Genomic DNA, 15,540 nt, shown 5'->3' with positions numbered 1-15,540 from the left:
TTATTTCCATGTTCTCTTTCACCTCATTGGCCGGAACTAAACAGCCAATCACGGCGATCTCTCCGATGGACGAACACTGATTTAGCCATAAAACACTTGGCAGGTTCTGTGGTGATGACGGTGAACCCCCCCCCCCCCCCCCCTCACTGCTGCATGTGCTGCAGTCCACTTCACTTCCCTGCTCTCGCTGCAGAGGAAACCATCAATTCATCTGCTGTTAACCAGCGTTTCTGCTCACGTGTGATCGATGACATTTGAGCAGATCACATCTTTTTGTTTTACGAGTTTCCGCCTTGAGTTTCATTACGGTTTGCGGCGTCTCGGCACTGACGCGGGTTCATCTGTCGTTTAAATAATAAATGTTTATATAAACCCGTGTCAGGCTGTGGACGTTTACAGGCCACTGAGTATTGGGTGTGTTAAGCAATCTTAGTCTCGTCTAGAACATGACATTGTTCTCTTATATTCATTGTTGTTGATTTTATTTTTTTGCTCGTTGTATTTACATTCATTTATTCATTGTTTCCTGGGTAGCCCTCCTTTAAACGGTTGCTCATATTTTATTTCATATTTTATTTTTTGTTATACTTTTTTTTTTTAAATACTACTTTGTCTGCCTCTCTGGTTAGCTAGATGGCTAACTAGCCAACTTGTCTTCCTGTTGAGTTAGCCAGATAGCTAACAAGCCAACAACCAACCTGTTTGTCTGTTAAGCTAGATAGCTACTAACCAAATACTATCCAGCCATTGTGTCTGCCTGTTTAGTCAGTTAGATAGCTACAACTACCAACCTCTTTACCGAGCTAGATGGCTAACCAGCCAACCTTTCAGACTGTTTAGTTGGCCAGATAGCTAACAAGCCAACAACCAACCTGTTTACCTATCTGGTGAGCTAGATCAAACTAGCTAACTAACCAAATGCCAACATGTCTGCCTGTTTAGTTAGCTAGATAGTTGGCTAGATGGCTATAACCAAATACCAACCTGTCTATTTAGCGAACAGGCCAACTACCAACCTCTCTGCCTAGCTAGCTAACCATCCAAAGTGTCTGCCTGTTTTGTCGGCTAGATGGCTAACTAACCAAATGCCAGCCTATATGTCTGGTTAGTTAGCTAGATGGCTAACAAGCCAACAACCAGCCTATCTGGTTAGCAAGATGGCTAATTAGCTAATAAATATAGCTAATTAAACAGCTAATTAAACAGCCTGTTTTAGTTAGCTGGCTAGATGGCTAACTAACTAAATGCCAACCTGTCTGTCTGTCTGTAAGTTAGCTAGATGGCTAAATAACAAAATACCAACCTGTATGTCTGTTTAGCTAGATGGCTAAAGAGCCCCAGAAACCTGTCTAGTTGGCTAACAAGCCAACTACCAACCTCTTTAGATAGCTAACCAGCCAACCAGACTGTTTAGTTAGCTAGATAGCTTCCTAACCAAATACCAACCTGTCCGTCTGTCTCCATCTGTTCAGCATCAAGTATAAAATATGCTTTTTCTCTCTCTTCCTTTTCTTTTTTTTAACTTGAGCATGAATATGTGATGACAGGTTTATTTACACTGTGAACGTGTGAACCACAGTCAGGAGTCTGAGCTGTGAAAGAGAGCGAGAGCTTCATTAGCACATTGTGTGCATCTGCTAACTCCGTATGAGCCCGTGAGGTCCAGACAAAATGGCTGCCGTGTGAACAGGTCATGGAGATGAACGGCTTCTCTGTTTGTCCTACTATAACTAACTATAACGCATCATGACATCACAGCCTTTTCCTCTCCTTTAACCTTCACTGTCCTCCTTTCTCCAATCGCTTTAATTCTCCGTCGTCTTTTCGCGTCCTCCGTTATCTTGGACTCGGGCCACGTTTGGATGCGTGAGCAGCATGAAGGGCCTCGCGCGACGTCTTCAGAATGTAAGATTGAGCCGAGTTTATTGGCAGAAATTGAAAAATACTACGTTCGATACAGAAAATACTACTTGTAAAAGTGTAGGAGAGTGCTATAAAATGTGCTATAAAATAGTTTTTTGTTAGCGTAGCCTCGTAAAAGGACACTTTAATGAGAATCTGGACAGAAACGTGTCTCGTGTCTGGAACAGATGGAGGTCAAGAATGAGGTGGAGGAGGCTGGAGCAGCACCTGAGCCTCCAGAGGTGAACTCTAGATGTTCCCACTGCCACATCGAATCACACGGTGATGGATCTGAACCTGCACCCCCCGTTAACATTTTATCAGACGTCCTAAACCTGTCCGACCCGGCGGTCCTGCAGTAAATCAGCGCCTCCTGACTCCTGTTGTGATTCTCGGCAGCGTCTGTGCAAACACAGAGCGACGTTTTCTTGTTTTTAAAAAACGTCTCGCACAAGGTTTCTTGCTTTGACGTCACAGGAGGCGCAATATTTCTTAAAAAATGTGTCAAAGTACCATTTTTTTAAGGTTAAATATGATCAAATCATGTTCTACGGACGAGAAAAAATGTCCGGTTTCCCATCTGTCTGGTTAGTTAGCTAGATTGATGACTAGCCAAATGCCAACCTGTGGTATTTGGCTCTATAGCTATCTCGCTAACTAGACATACATCCTGTCTAGCTAGATAGCCAACTTGGCTGGTTAGTTAGCTAGATTGCTAACTAGCCAAATGCTAACCTGTTTTGGTATTTGGCTCTACAGCCATCTAGCCAACTAGACAGACATCCTGTCTTGCTCGATAGCCAACTAACCAAACGGCAACCTGTCTGCCTGGTTAGTTAGATAGTTGGCTAACTAGCCAAATACCGACCTGTATGTCTGTTTAGTTAGCTAGATGGCTAACGAGCCACATGCAAACCGGTTTAGTTGGCTCACAATTCAACTACCAACCTCTCTTCCTAGCTAGATGGCTAACCAGCCATTGTGTCTGCTGTTAAGCCAGCTAGATGGCTAACTAACCAAATGCCAACCTGTCTGTCTGGTTGCTTAACTAGATGGCTAACTAGCCAAATATCAGGCCAAATAGGTTTTTTTTGTGTCTTTTCCATTTAACAAAAAAAATAATTAAAACTGAAAAATATTCATCGTTTTGAGTGGTTTTTTTTTCATCCGTTTTTCTGATTTTTCAGCATCTTAAATGTAAACATTTTCTACATTTTGCTTCACGATTGGACCAAAAATGATTTAAAATGAATAATTTTGGAGTGTGGACAAAATGAGACATTTGAGAAACACCAATCAACATTTTCAGCATTTTCGGACGTATTTTGGACCAAGTCAGTAATCGTAGAAGTAATAAATGAACATAAATGAGGTAAAAAACCAGACTAAACGGCTCAAACCTCCACAGATTCTCTCTGACGGTCTCCCAGTGTCCGTGGTTTCATATTTACGAGCTCGTGCTTTGATATGACACTGTTACAGCCCGACCCATAAAATCCTCCTCTCAAATACTGTTTGGACATAAAGTGTATGAGACAGGAGCGTTTTAAAAAATAACAAATCACACTGTAAAGTAGAAGAAGATGAAGAAGAAGAAGAAGAAGATGTCTGTGATGTTGTACTTCACATCCGAGCTTTGAGGCTAAAGATGTTTTTAAAGGGGATTGAAACCATACGTGCCATTTTTAAAAAGTTGACCTAGTTTTGCTGGTTGAGGCCAGTCAGAAATGAGAATATAACTAATAGCCACCAGGGGGCGACTCTGCTGGTTGCAAATAATTAATGGTCTCTATAAGAAATCGACCAATATTGGTTTTTTTATGATTTTTGTGTGATTGACAGCTGGCATCGTCCAATAGGAGCCCGGTTGTAGTTGACCTCTGTAAATTTGCAAAATCTCAACGTGGCGTTTGTGAAATCAAAAATGGGACTTTGCAAAATCAGTGGAAGGTCGCCCCCTGATGGACAATCAAAGGATGACCATGGTAGTTGGCACTTCCACATTGTCCACGTTGACTTGGTCAACGGTCAAAACCTGCTTCTAAATGCCGATAATGATGCATCAAATGTCTTATTTTGTCCACAAACTAATATTAAACCATTTTTAATGAAAATATTCACGCAAAAACTCGCACCGTTCGTTTTATTTATTAAAAAAAAGAGTAAAATTATCACTTACATTGTTTGAATTGATGATGATAAACAGTTGACAAGGTCTTACAGTCTTATTTTCCCTCCCGAGTTTCCCTATAATCTGAGGATTATTAATGTTGAGACGTGCTGCAGGACGCTCGTGGTCGTTTTGACCACAGGGCGCAGCAGTGAGTCAGGCCGTGTGCGTGCGACGCAGTAATCCCCGGCTCATGAAGTCATCTTGTTGGACGTCTGTGATGTTGATGTTTCATGTACAGACTTTAAATCACACCATCAGTCTTCTTCTTTTTTTTTTTTTTACCCCCCCGACAGCAGGACTTTGAGTGGCTCGCTGCCCAGAATCCTGGCCTCTCCGTGACTTTGCCTCCTCACAAGTTTTTGGACCACGTCACTGAGTCCAGAGTCCGGGGGGGGGGGGGAAGATAAACGGGAAATCATGTTTCTCTGAAGATTTAACACGAAATCTGTTTTATTTTCACATCATCGACATCAGTGCAGACTGAAAGTCACAGCTTAGTCAAGCTAAGGTTGTAGTCTGACTAAGACAGGCGAATCGGACAGCTTGCTGAGTCTTAGTAGTGGAGTATACGTGCAGAGGAGAAAATCTATTTATATGCCGCGTACACCTGACTCAGCCTCCGTAGGTGGCGCTGTATCCCTCTGTAAGCTTGTGAATCGGTTTCCTGTTGTCCTTTTACGTCACAGAAAAACTAACAGTGCTGAAGTTCTGTACGATTCTGTACGTTGTGTTCATCGCGGTATAAATTATACGGATCGTGACTCTTGCCGTGTTGTCCGACAAAAAAAGACGCCACCGCGCCGTACGATTTCTGGCAACTGTACTGCAGTTTATACTGGAACGCCGAGTCCGACTCCAGTCCGACTAAGCGTATACATTTGGGAGTAATTGTACTATGAATCCAGGTGTGTTAGTCCGACTAAGACTAGCTTGATTTAAGTTGGATTTTAGTTGTATTGTAATTTATTTACGTGACATTAAGAAAACCAAATTAGATAAACTGATGTCACCATTAACACATTTTAAAAACAACCTCAGTTGGCCAAGTGTACAGACAAAACACTCTTAGTCGGACTAAGAGAAGTCCTAGTCGGACTAAGAGTAGTCTTAGTTGGACTAAGAGTAGTCTTAGTTGGACTAAGAATAGTCTTAGTCGGACTTAGTCTCTACTCTTAGTCGGACTAAGTCTTAGTCTTAGTCGGACTAAGTCTTAGTCGGACTAAGAGTAGTCTTAGTCGGACTAAGAGTAGTCTTAGTTGGGCTAAGAATAGTCTTAGTCGGACTTAGTCGACTAAGAGGACTACTCTTAGTTGGACTAAGTCTTAGTTGGACTAAGTCTTAGTTGGACTAAGAGTAGTCTTTTTTGTCTGTACACTTGGCCAACTGAGGTTGTTTTTAAAATGTGTTAATGGTGACATCGGTTTATCGTTGTATCTCTACTCAGCGGTGGTTTCACGTCCCTGTCGTCTTCTCAGATCAGATCAGATGCTCGGGCTCGTCTTTGTGAAACAAACAGCATCATCATCATCAGCAGCAGCAGCAGCAGAGTTTCAGATGTGCTGCTGCTGATTGCAGAGCACTGATGCCGTGCAGCTGCTCTCGTCCTGTGTGATGGAACAATGTGAAATCAAAGCTCTCTGCTGCTCTGAGCTCTTCGCCGAGTCAAAGTGTGAACGTCAGAGCGGATTAAAGAGACTCCGTCAGCCCTCGTCTCCATTTTTCCACACTCACTCTTCTCCATTTTCTCTTTTCAACACTCTCCTTATCTCTTTTCAGACTCTGTTTGGCTCCTCTTCCTCCTCTCTTGTCTGCAGGCCCTAAAATAATTATATATATATATTATATGATCATAGTTAATTAGATTTTTCCTTGTCACACGTCAGGAGCTGAAGCTCAAGCCCAGAGTGGAGGTTGAGGACGGAGATGCAGATCTAGAACAGTTGGTGTTGATCTACTACAGCGACTGTTCTTTTAAACCCTGTGTTTATTAACCAGGGCCTGCGTGGCTTTAGATTTAGATATATTACAGTATTTTAACTGAAAAGAATTCAGTTGTCAAACTCGTTTTGATCACAACATGAGAATAAGTGAGAAAAACGGCTAAAAGATTAGTTTAAAATAGCACATTTTGTCATTCATTTTCATTTTGTTAATGTAATAACAAAGTTTATTTGATTAAAATGCTCTGCTGCCACCTATAGGTCCAATTAAGAGTGTTTTTTAAGTCAAATTTCCTGTTTGTCTTGAACCATTTGTGTTAAATCGTGATCATTCTATATGCAGATGATATTCTCCTTTACCCTAATCGCTGTAATCACAAAGCAGATGGTGGTGAAAACACAGCGTCTGCTTCTCCCAGTGTCTGTTTGTCGCTTTAGATTTAGACATATTACAGTATTTTACAACATTCACTTTGAAAGTGAACAGAAGATAATTCAGTTGTGAAACTCGATTTGATCACAGCATGAGAATAAGTCAGAAAAAACGCCTAAAATGATTTGTTTAAAATTTCGAGTTTTGCACGTTTTGTCATTCACGTTAATGTAATAATAACGTTTATTTAATTAAAATGCTCTGCTGCCATCTATTGGTCGAATTAAGAGTGTTTTTTAAGTCAAATTTCCTGTTTTTCTTGAACCATTTGTGTTAAATCGTGATCATTCTATATGCAGATGATATTCTCCTTTTCCCTAATCGCTGTAATCACAAAGCAGATGGTGGTGAAAACACAGCGTCTGCTTCTCCCAGTGTCTGTTTGTCGCTTTAGATTTAGACATATTACAGTATTTAATAACATTCACTTTGAAAGTGAACAGAAGATAATTCAGTTGTGAAACTCGATTTGATCACAACATGAGAATAAGTCAGAAAAAACGCCTGAAAAGATTTGTTTAAAATTTCGAGTTTTGCACATTTTGTCATTCACGTTAATGTAATAATGACGTTTATTTAATTAAAATGCTCTGCTGCCATCTATAGGTCGAATTAAGAGTGTTTTTTAAGTCAAATTTCCTGTTTTTCTTGAACCATTTGTGTTAAATCGTGATCATTCTATATGCAGATGATATTCTCCTTTTCCCTAATCGCTGTAATCGCAAAGCAGATGGTGGCGAAAACGCAGCAACTGCTTGTGCATTTCTTTAGATTTAGATATATTACAGTATTTTACAACGTTCACTTTTGAAAGTGAACAAAAAAAATTCAGTTGTGAAACTCGATTTGATCGCAACATGAGAACAAGTGAGAAAAACGCCTAAAAAGATTGGTTTAAAATGCAAAATTTTGCACATTTTGTCATTCACGTTAATGTAATAATGATGTTTATTTGATTTAAATCATCTGTTGCCCCCTAAAGATCCAATAAACAATGTTTTTTTCAAAGTCAAATTTCCTGTTTCTCTGTTAAATCGTGATCATTCTATATGCAGATGATATTCTCCTTTTCCCTAATCGCCGTAATCGCAAAGCAGATGGTGGTGAAAACGCAGCGTCTGCTTCTGCTTCTCTGTGAAAATGTGGAAGTGTTTCTTCACGCCTTCTCCTATGGATTGTGTGAAATGTCTCGCAGCTTAACGGTTTCCCCTCCGTCTCCTCGCCCTCTCGTATCTCCCTCCCTCTCGCTCTCTGTGAGAGGAAGAAGAAGAAAATCCCATTTGAGGCGTGACATTGTGCATGTGTAGCAGAAACGTACAGCGGCTATACATCAAAGCCAGGCGGCGCGAACGGCGCGAGGAGACGGAGCTTTAATGACGACGACGGCGATAAAATACTGTCGAGCTGCTCAAAGTTATTATTGCGAGTATAAACCCTGTCCCACATACGGAGCTGACTGTTATAATCACTTCATATTCTCACGTAAAGCTGTAGGGACAGGATGGCTGGACTGTTGTGGTTTAATTTGCAAGTTTTTCAATAACTACGAAGAGCCGCGAGCGTCTGGCTCTGAACAGAACTGAAGGTTTCTAACGTTATAATATGTTTTTTTATGGTTTGTTTGTCTTTCAGGTTCCACGTACAGCGTTCTGTCCACGATGCCCTCGGACTCTGAAAGCAGCAGCTCCCTCAGCAGCGTTGGTACGTTTGAAAAATGACGGAAATAATGAAAAACGTTCAAAATCACAATATTATATACAATCATACTTTGTTTTAAGGGAAGCACGATATTGGACTTTGGAAACGATATATATGTGTGTGTTTTGATATTTAATTGCAGAGGTTATTTATTCATGACACAATTATTGGGTTAGATAATTATTTGTGACGATATCTACGGTGGCCTGGAAGTGCAAACCATTATCCCAAAACATACAAATCCTGAAACGAATTTAGTAAAAGTTAAAACAAATTTACATCTTTTTTACCAAATTAACAAAATTTTGAATGAATTTACGTTTTTGAAAAACAATTTTACAAAATTTTAAATAAATAAAAAATTTTGATTTTGATTTTTATATGTAAAATTTTTATTAATTACGTTTTTTTGAAAAACAAATTTACAAAATTTTGAATAAATTCAATTTTTTTGATTTTGATTTTTATATATAAAATTTTAATTAATTACATTTTTTGAAAAACAAATTTACAAAATTTTGAATAAATGTCATTTTTTTAAAAAACACTATAACAAATCCGGAAATAATAATAATAAAAAAGAAAATTCAAACATTTAGTTTTTTATGGTTCTATATATATGTATATTCATTTATTTATATATTCATATCGTTTATTGGCTTTATTTCCCCAAATTTTTTTACATTTTGAACGACATAGTATAGTATGAAGTTTTTGTCAAATTTTGGACCAAAAACTTTTTCTCCCAACCAAATTTTTTTTCACATTTTGGACAACATAGTATAGTATGGCGTTTTTGTCAAATTTTGGACGCCGTAGTTATTACAAATGTGATTTCTTTCAGTTTTTTTTCTTCTTTTTTTTCCCTTTGGTGGCCCTCAGTCCAATGTTGGGTTTCCTAAATTGGCCCTCAGGTATCAAAACTTTGCGAACCCCTGGGTTAAAGGCTTAAAATTGTGCAAAACTTGTATTTCTTTAGTCTGAGTTTTTTGTAAACTGGTCTGGAAACTGAAATGTCTCACAAATCACGTGGAATCAGGACAAAACATAAGAGTAAGAACTGGTAACAGAGTTTTCTAGGTTAGTTTTCTAGGTTACATTGTTCAGGAAGAGTCTGCGTTTCATCTCTCGCTTTAAACTCCACGTTTCCTGGAGGAAGTTTTTTGTCGCGGTCTGGTCTTTCCTCCGTGGTGGATTTGACTCGGGTCCAGGTGACTCAGCCGTGTTACATAAAGCCGTAATGGGCCAAGTGTTGTGTGTAATCTTCACATCATTTCCTGCTGCTGTGGCTGCTCTTCATTATGAGCAAAACAAGCCTGAAAAATGAGTCACGGACGAGCCGTGAGTTATTTCTGTCTGACTCTACTTGGCAGCGGAGAAGAGAAACTTGTGGTGATGGTGATGATGATGATGATGATGATGATGATGACCTTGTTATTCCACTGACTGGATTCTTCCTCATGTCGAGATTACAGCGGTGACTCCAGGTTGTTTTCATTATCGGTGAATCTGTAGTTTTCCTTTAAGATGTGAGAAAAGTTTACAGCGACAACATTCTGCAAACGTCAAAAAGCAAATTAAACCACAAAAGGAGCTGAAATTTCCTAACTCTAACCATAAAATCTGATAAAACTGTAATAATAAATCATTTCTTTTACTGGCTAATGCTCTGCTGCCTCCTATAGGTTCAAGAAATAACGTTCTTCCTTTAATTTTCTCTTTTGTTTTTTAATCTTTTTGTTAAAACATTATCATTCGATATGCAGACGATACTCTGCTTCTCAAAATCACGTTCTGGTTCAGTTTTAACGTTTAGTATTAAAACTGAGCTTTAATAGAAAATAGTTATATTTAATAAGCTCAGAAACTAGGATTAATTATAACAAAATCAAAATATTAAACAGAGGAGAGGGTATGAGACGCATTCAGGGACCCTCGTAAAAACGTTGTTTTTCCCTTTTATTGCATTATTTGATGAAACAAAGTAAAATAAAAATAAAATCATAAATATTTATGTTTAAATATTTCAAATTTCTTTGGAATATCTTCTTAATGTATCACATTTACCATTATATAATAATATATAGTGTACACTTTGCTCAACTAAGGTTGTTTTTTAAATGTGCTATATGTTTTTATATGTATATATATATACAGTATGTGTATATATATATATGTATATATATTTATGTGTATAATATATGTATACATATATGTATATGTGTGTATATATATATATGTTTACATATATACATATATATGTGTGTATATATATATATATGTAAACATATATATATATATATATATATATATATACATATATATATACGTATATATATTTATACGTATATATGTGTATATTTATACGTATATATGTGTATATGTATATGTGTATATGTATACGTATATATGTGTATATGTATACGTATATATGTGTATATGTGTGTATATATATGTGTATATATCTATCTATCTATATATATATTTATATATATATATATATATATATATATATATATATATATATATATATATATATATATATATATATATATATATATATATTTATATATATTTATATATATATATGTATATATATTAACCAGATGTCCTCACTCACCGTTTCAGGTTCGCCCGTGAACGGCGAAGCGTCCTCGCCGCCGCCGCTGGTCGTCAACGACAACCGCTCGTCCGGGGACAATCTGGACACAGTGCTGTTCCAGCTCCGTCAGGTGACCAGAGAGAGGGACGAGCTCCGCAAGCGTCTGGCGTTGGCGTCGCCCGGGACCACCTTCGACGACTGCAGGTACAGAAGCCCGTGCTCGCTGCCAACGCTCTATTTTTAACTCTGCTCAGATGTCCGTGAACGTGTCCTCGGAGGCTTTAGTCAGTCTTTAATCCTTTATTTCTTATTTTACTCGCGTTTACAGGCTACAAAAGTGACATTTACATATTTAAATGTTATAAATAAGACTTGTTTTTGTCATTAATTGGATTATATCGGGATATTTGCTGCCTTTTTAAATTATTCCTTTGTGTTTTTTAAGTCTGGAGTCGTCATTTATGTCTTTATAGATGTTTATTTTTTGGCTTATATGACAAATATATATATATATTAGATCTAGATCATAATGCAGACAGACGCTCTCTGTGGTGTCGTGGTCCAAATCCCTGCTGTGTGCAATATTAAAGCTGACTCAGCATTTTCAGAGCGATGACGCCGCCATTTTTAACTCATTTGCACATTGTTTTCTGTTTATAATCGATTAATCTAGTATTTTCTGGATTGAAATGAAAATCGTTTTCATGCTTCACTCTGAATATAAGAAAAAGATTCTTAATCCAGATTAAGATAATTCCCATTGCAAGTGTTTGTTCACTTTTCCTGATTTTTCTTGTTATTTGGAGCAAATAAACCAGAAAATATTCACTTTTTCCGAGTCGCGCGTGTTTGTCGTTTTTCTTCAGGAACCGCGTTATTTCAAAAATGTTGATTTACGTTTCATTCCGATCTTTATGAATATAAATAAATATAAAAGACGAGGTCAAGCTTCTGTCTCTGATTCTGTCTTTGGCTGATTTTTTTTTTTTTTTTACATTTTCTCCCTAAGGCCAAATTCCAAAGTCAGTCATGACTATGAGCGTCTGAAGAGCCAGTGCATGAGGGCCATGACAGACCTCCAGTCTCTGCAGAACCAACACACCAAAACACTCAAGAGGTGCGAGGAGGCTGTGAAAGAGGCCGACTTCTACCAGTAAGTGTTTTAATTTATGCCATTAAACCTCATTTATTCTGCAAAAGTGTACGTTTGCTGCTTTGTTTTGACTTTTCTGACAATTTATAAACTCTTGCACCAAATCCCATTGAGAAAATCATAATTTTTACTTTTTAAAAAAATTTGGTCCAAAATTTGACAAAAACTTCATGCTATACTATGTCGTACAAAATGTAAAAAAAATTTGGGGAAAAGTTTTTGGTCCAAAATTTGACAAAAACGTTGTACAATACTATGTCGTCCCAAGTTTGACAATTTTTTTCAAACATCAATTCTGTCCAAAATGTGACAAAAATGACATATATGATGTCCCAAATTGTAAAAAAAAATTCAAAAAAAATTTTGGTCCAAAATTTGACAAAAACGTACAATACTATGTCGTCCCAAATTTGACAATTTAAAAAAAAAAAAAATTTGGTACAAAATTTGACAAAAACGTCATACTATACTATGTCGTTCAAAATTTTACAATTTTTGGGGAAAAAAGTTTTTGGTCCAAAATTTTACAAAAACATTGTACAATACTATGTCGTCCCAAATTTGACAATTTCTTTCAAAAAAAAATTTGGTCCAAAATTTGACAAAAATTACATATATGCCGCATTTTAGGCGGATAAAAACGTTTGCACATGCGTACGTATGTGAGGTTAATGTTTGACCTTTGACCCCACGCGCGTGGACAGCATGCTGCACAGTCGCGTGCTGAGCGAACAGACGCAGCTGAAGGAGGAGATGGAGACGCTCAGGAGAGACAACGCTCAGCTCGTCCGTGAACACAACCACCTGCAGCAGAACTGTGAGGAGCTGAGACGACTGCACACACAAGACCAGAGAGAGCTGAGCGACCTGAGGCAGCAGCAGCAGCAGGTACACACACATGTACACACATACACACACACACACACATACACACACTTACACAGTCCGTAAACATGGCAGCGTTTCACCAAATGTCTTTGTTCATTTACATAATCTGACCTCGTTTGGTTTTGGAGCAGAAGAAGAAGAAGGAGGAGGAAGTTGTCGTCGAAAAACCTTGATTCTAAACTGAAACATCGTCGATTTATTCTTATTATCATTTATTTTTTACACATTTTTTTAGTGATTTCTTGCTTCTTCTGGCTTCTCCCAGCTTCTTCTTACTTCCAGCTTCTTCTTACTTAATGCTTCCTCCTGCTTCTTCCAGCTTCTTCTTACTTACTGCTTCTTCTTCTTACTTCCAGCTTCTTTTTGCTTATTCTTACTTCCAGCTCCTTCTTACTTCCAGCTTCTTCTTACTTCCAGCTTCTTCTTGCTTCTTCTTGCTTCTTCTTGCTTCTTCTTACTTCTTCTTACTTACTGCTTCTTCTGGCTTCTCCCAGCTCCTTCTTACTTCTTGCTTCTTCTTACTTCATCTTACTTACTGCTTCTTCTGGCTTCTCCCAGCTTCTTCTTACTTCCAGCTTCTTCTTACTTAATGCTTCCTCCTGCTTCTTCCAGCTTCTTCTTACTTACTGCTTCTTCTTCTTACTTCCAGCTTCTTTTTGCTTATTCTTACTTCCAGCTCCTTCTTACTTCCAGCTTCTTCTTACTTCCAGCTTCTTCTTGCTTCTTCTTGCTTCTTCTTGCTTCTTCTTACTTCTTCTTACTTACTGCTTCTTCTGGCTTCTCCCAGCTCCTTCTTACTTCTTGCTTCTTCTTACTTCATCTTACTTACTGCTTCTTCTGGCTTCTTCCAGCTTCCTCTTACTTCCAGCTTCTTCTTGCTTCTTCTTGCTTCTTCTTACTTCTTCTTACTTCCAGCTTCTTCTTGCTTCTTCTTGCTTCTTCTTACTTCTTCTTACTTACTGCTTCTTCTGGCTTCTCCCAGCTTCTTCTTACTTCCAGCTTCTTCTAGCTTCTTCTTACTTACTGCTTCTTTCTGCTTCTTCCGGCTTCGTCTCACTTCTGGCTTCTTCTTACTTCCAGCTTCTTCCAGCTTCTTCATACTTACTGCTTTTTCTGGCTTCTTCCGGCTTCTTCTCACTTCTGGCTTCTTCTTACTTCCAGGTTCTTCTTGCTTCTTCTTGCTTCTTCTTACTTACTGCTTCTTCCGGCTTCTTCTCACTTCTGGCTTCTTCTTACTTCCGGCTTCTTTCTTACTGCTTCTTTCTGCACTGTCTGGCTTCTTTTACGTCTTGCCTCTTCCTGATTCCTGCATCACCTTGCTTCTCCTTGCTTCTCCCTCTCTCGAGGTCACCACAGCGGATCATCTGCCTCTGTATTTTCAACAAAGCCGTAAAAAAATAAAACGCACCGTTTTAATTATTATTTTTACTCTAGATTTCAGTCAAAGAACGAAGAAACGATCGCGTCGGTTCACCGAACGTCACCGAACTCCACCTCGGCGCGACGATCGTATTTATCTGAGCCACAGCTGTGGTCGGGTGTCAGTCGCTGTTGTTCTGCAGTGATGTTCACGGGTCTGATGCTGATGCTGATGCTGCTGCTGATGCTGATGCTGATGCTGCTGTTGTTGTCACACGGGTGTAAAGTGTGTAGCTGTGTCTCGACAGCAGCGAGGGGAATTGTGCGGCGTGGTTTTAAAAGCCTGTGGGGGGGAAACACAGATGCACACAGAGCATTTCTGAAAAGGTCAAGCAACACAGTGTGTGTGTGTTAGTGTGTGTGTGTGTGTGTGTTGTGCTGCGTCAGTCGGGTCAATGCGTCTCTGGGTAAACTCTCCCAGGACTCAGAAGGACAGAATCAGCAGAGACAGAGCGCGGTGGTGGTGGTGTTGGTGTGACGATGACGTCCCTCAGAGACGCAGCGACGCTCTCTCTGAAGGACGGTCAACACTTCACAGACCTGTTCGTTCTGCAGCCTTCAGCTCTTTGGATTCACTTTAAAAAAAAAAAAAAAAATGCACTCGCTCACTTCACATGACTCACTGTTTTTAAGCCGCACTGCTTCAGTGAGTGACGGCGTTGTGCCGACGCGCTGACGCCACCTGCTGTTCGGGAGGAGAACAGCGCGCGGTTTGTTTCATGCCCTGTCGTTTTGAACGATGACGGAGATAATTGAGGTCGACCCGTATGGATTTTTCCTCCCTGTATGTGATAAAAAAAACATATTTAATAATAAATTATACGTAACATTGTTTAATTAATTAATTAATTAATTAATTAATTAATTAATTAATTAATTAATTAATTTAATGAACAACACACAGAGTCTGTCTTTGCGTCATATATTTTAAATAAAAACAACATATGGTGTGCCATAAATTCTAATTAAACAGGTAATTAAAAAACTTTTTAATCAGATTTTGAATGGGAAACTGTTTTTAATATCCTTCATTTAACTTTATAAAGCCAATTAAAGCAGGTTTTATTGCAAATGAAAGGTGCAAAAAGTGAACTTTGACCCTGGATTACTCCAAAAGTACACAGTAAAAGTACTTCATACTACTAGTATATGAAGTATGAGAGGTACCGAGTCCAATGAAAGTGAAAACATAAATTACTAATAGAAAATAAGGATTTTATACCTAGTCAAAAATGGACGATTAACCTAATTTTTGTTTCAAAAAGTGAACTTTGACCCTGGATTGCTTCAAAATTATACAGTGAAAGTACTTCATACTACTAGTATATGAAG

The 15,540-nt window shown here is 38.4% G+C and overlaps 1 protein-coding gene across 1 annotated transcript in view; it reads left to right on the top strand.

Annotated features, from left to right (window-relative positions):
• dlg5a (discs, large homolog 5a) overlaps positions 1–15,540 on the top strand; it is a gene marked incomplete at its 5' end in the record, with an annotated part of 56,958 nt that overhangs the window by 6,760 nt on the left and 34,658 nt on the right. Inside the window, 4 exons of the mRNA XM_083897204.1 lie at positions 8,081–8,149; positions 10,775–10,952; positions 11,758–11,901; positions 12,606–12,789. Of these exons, the coding sequence (XP_083753330.1) occupies positions 8,081–8,149; positions 10,775–10,952; positions 11,758–11,901; positions 12,606–12,789 (575 nt within the window). The remainder of the gene's footprint in view (positions 1–8,080; positions 8,150–10,774; positions 10,953–11,757; positions 11,902–12,605; positions 12,790–15,540) is intronic.

Source organism: Microchirus variegatus, assembly GCF_963457635.1.
Source record: "Microchirus variegatus genome assembly, chromosome: 11".
NCBI lineage: Eukaryota > Metazoa > Chordata > Actinopteri > Pleuronectiformes > Soleidae > Microchirus > Microchirus variegatus.
The sequence above is the reverse complement of the archived record's forward strand: the minus strand, read 5'-3'. Positions and strand labels throughout refer to the sequence as shown.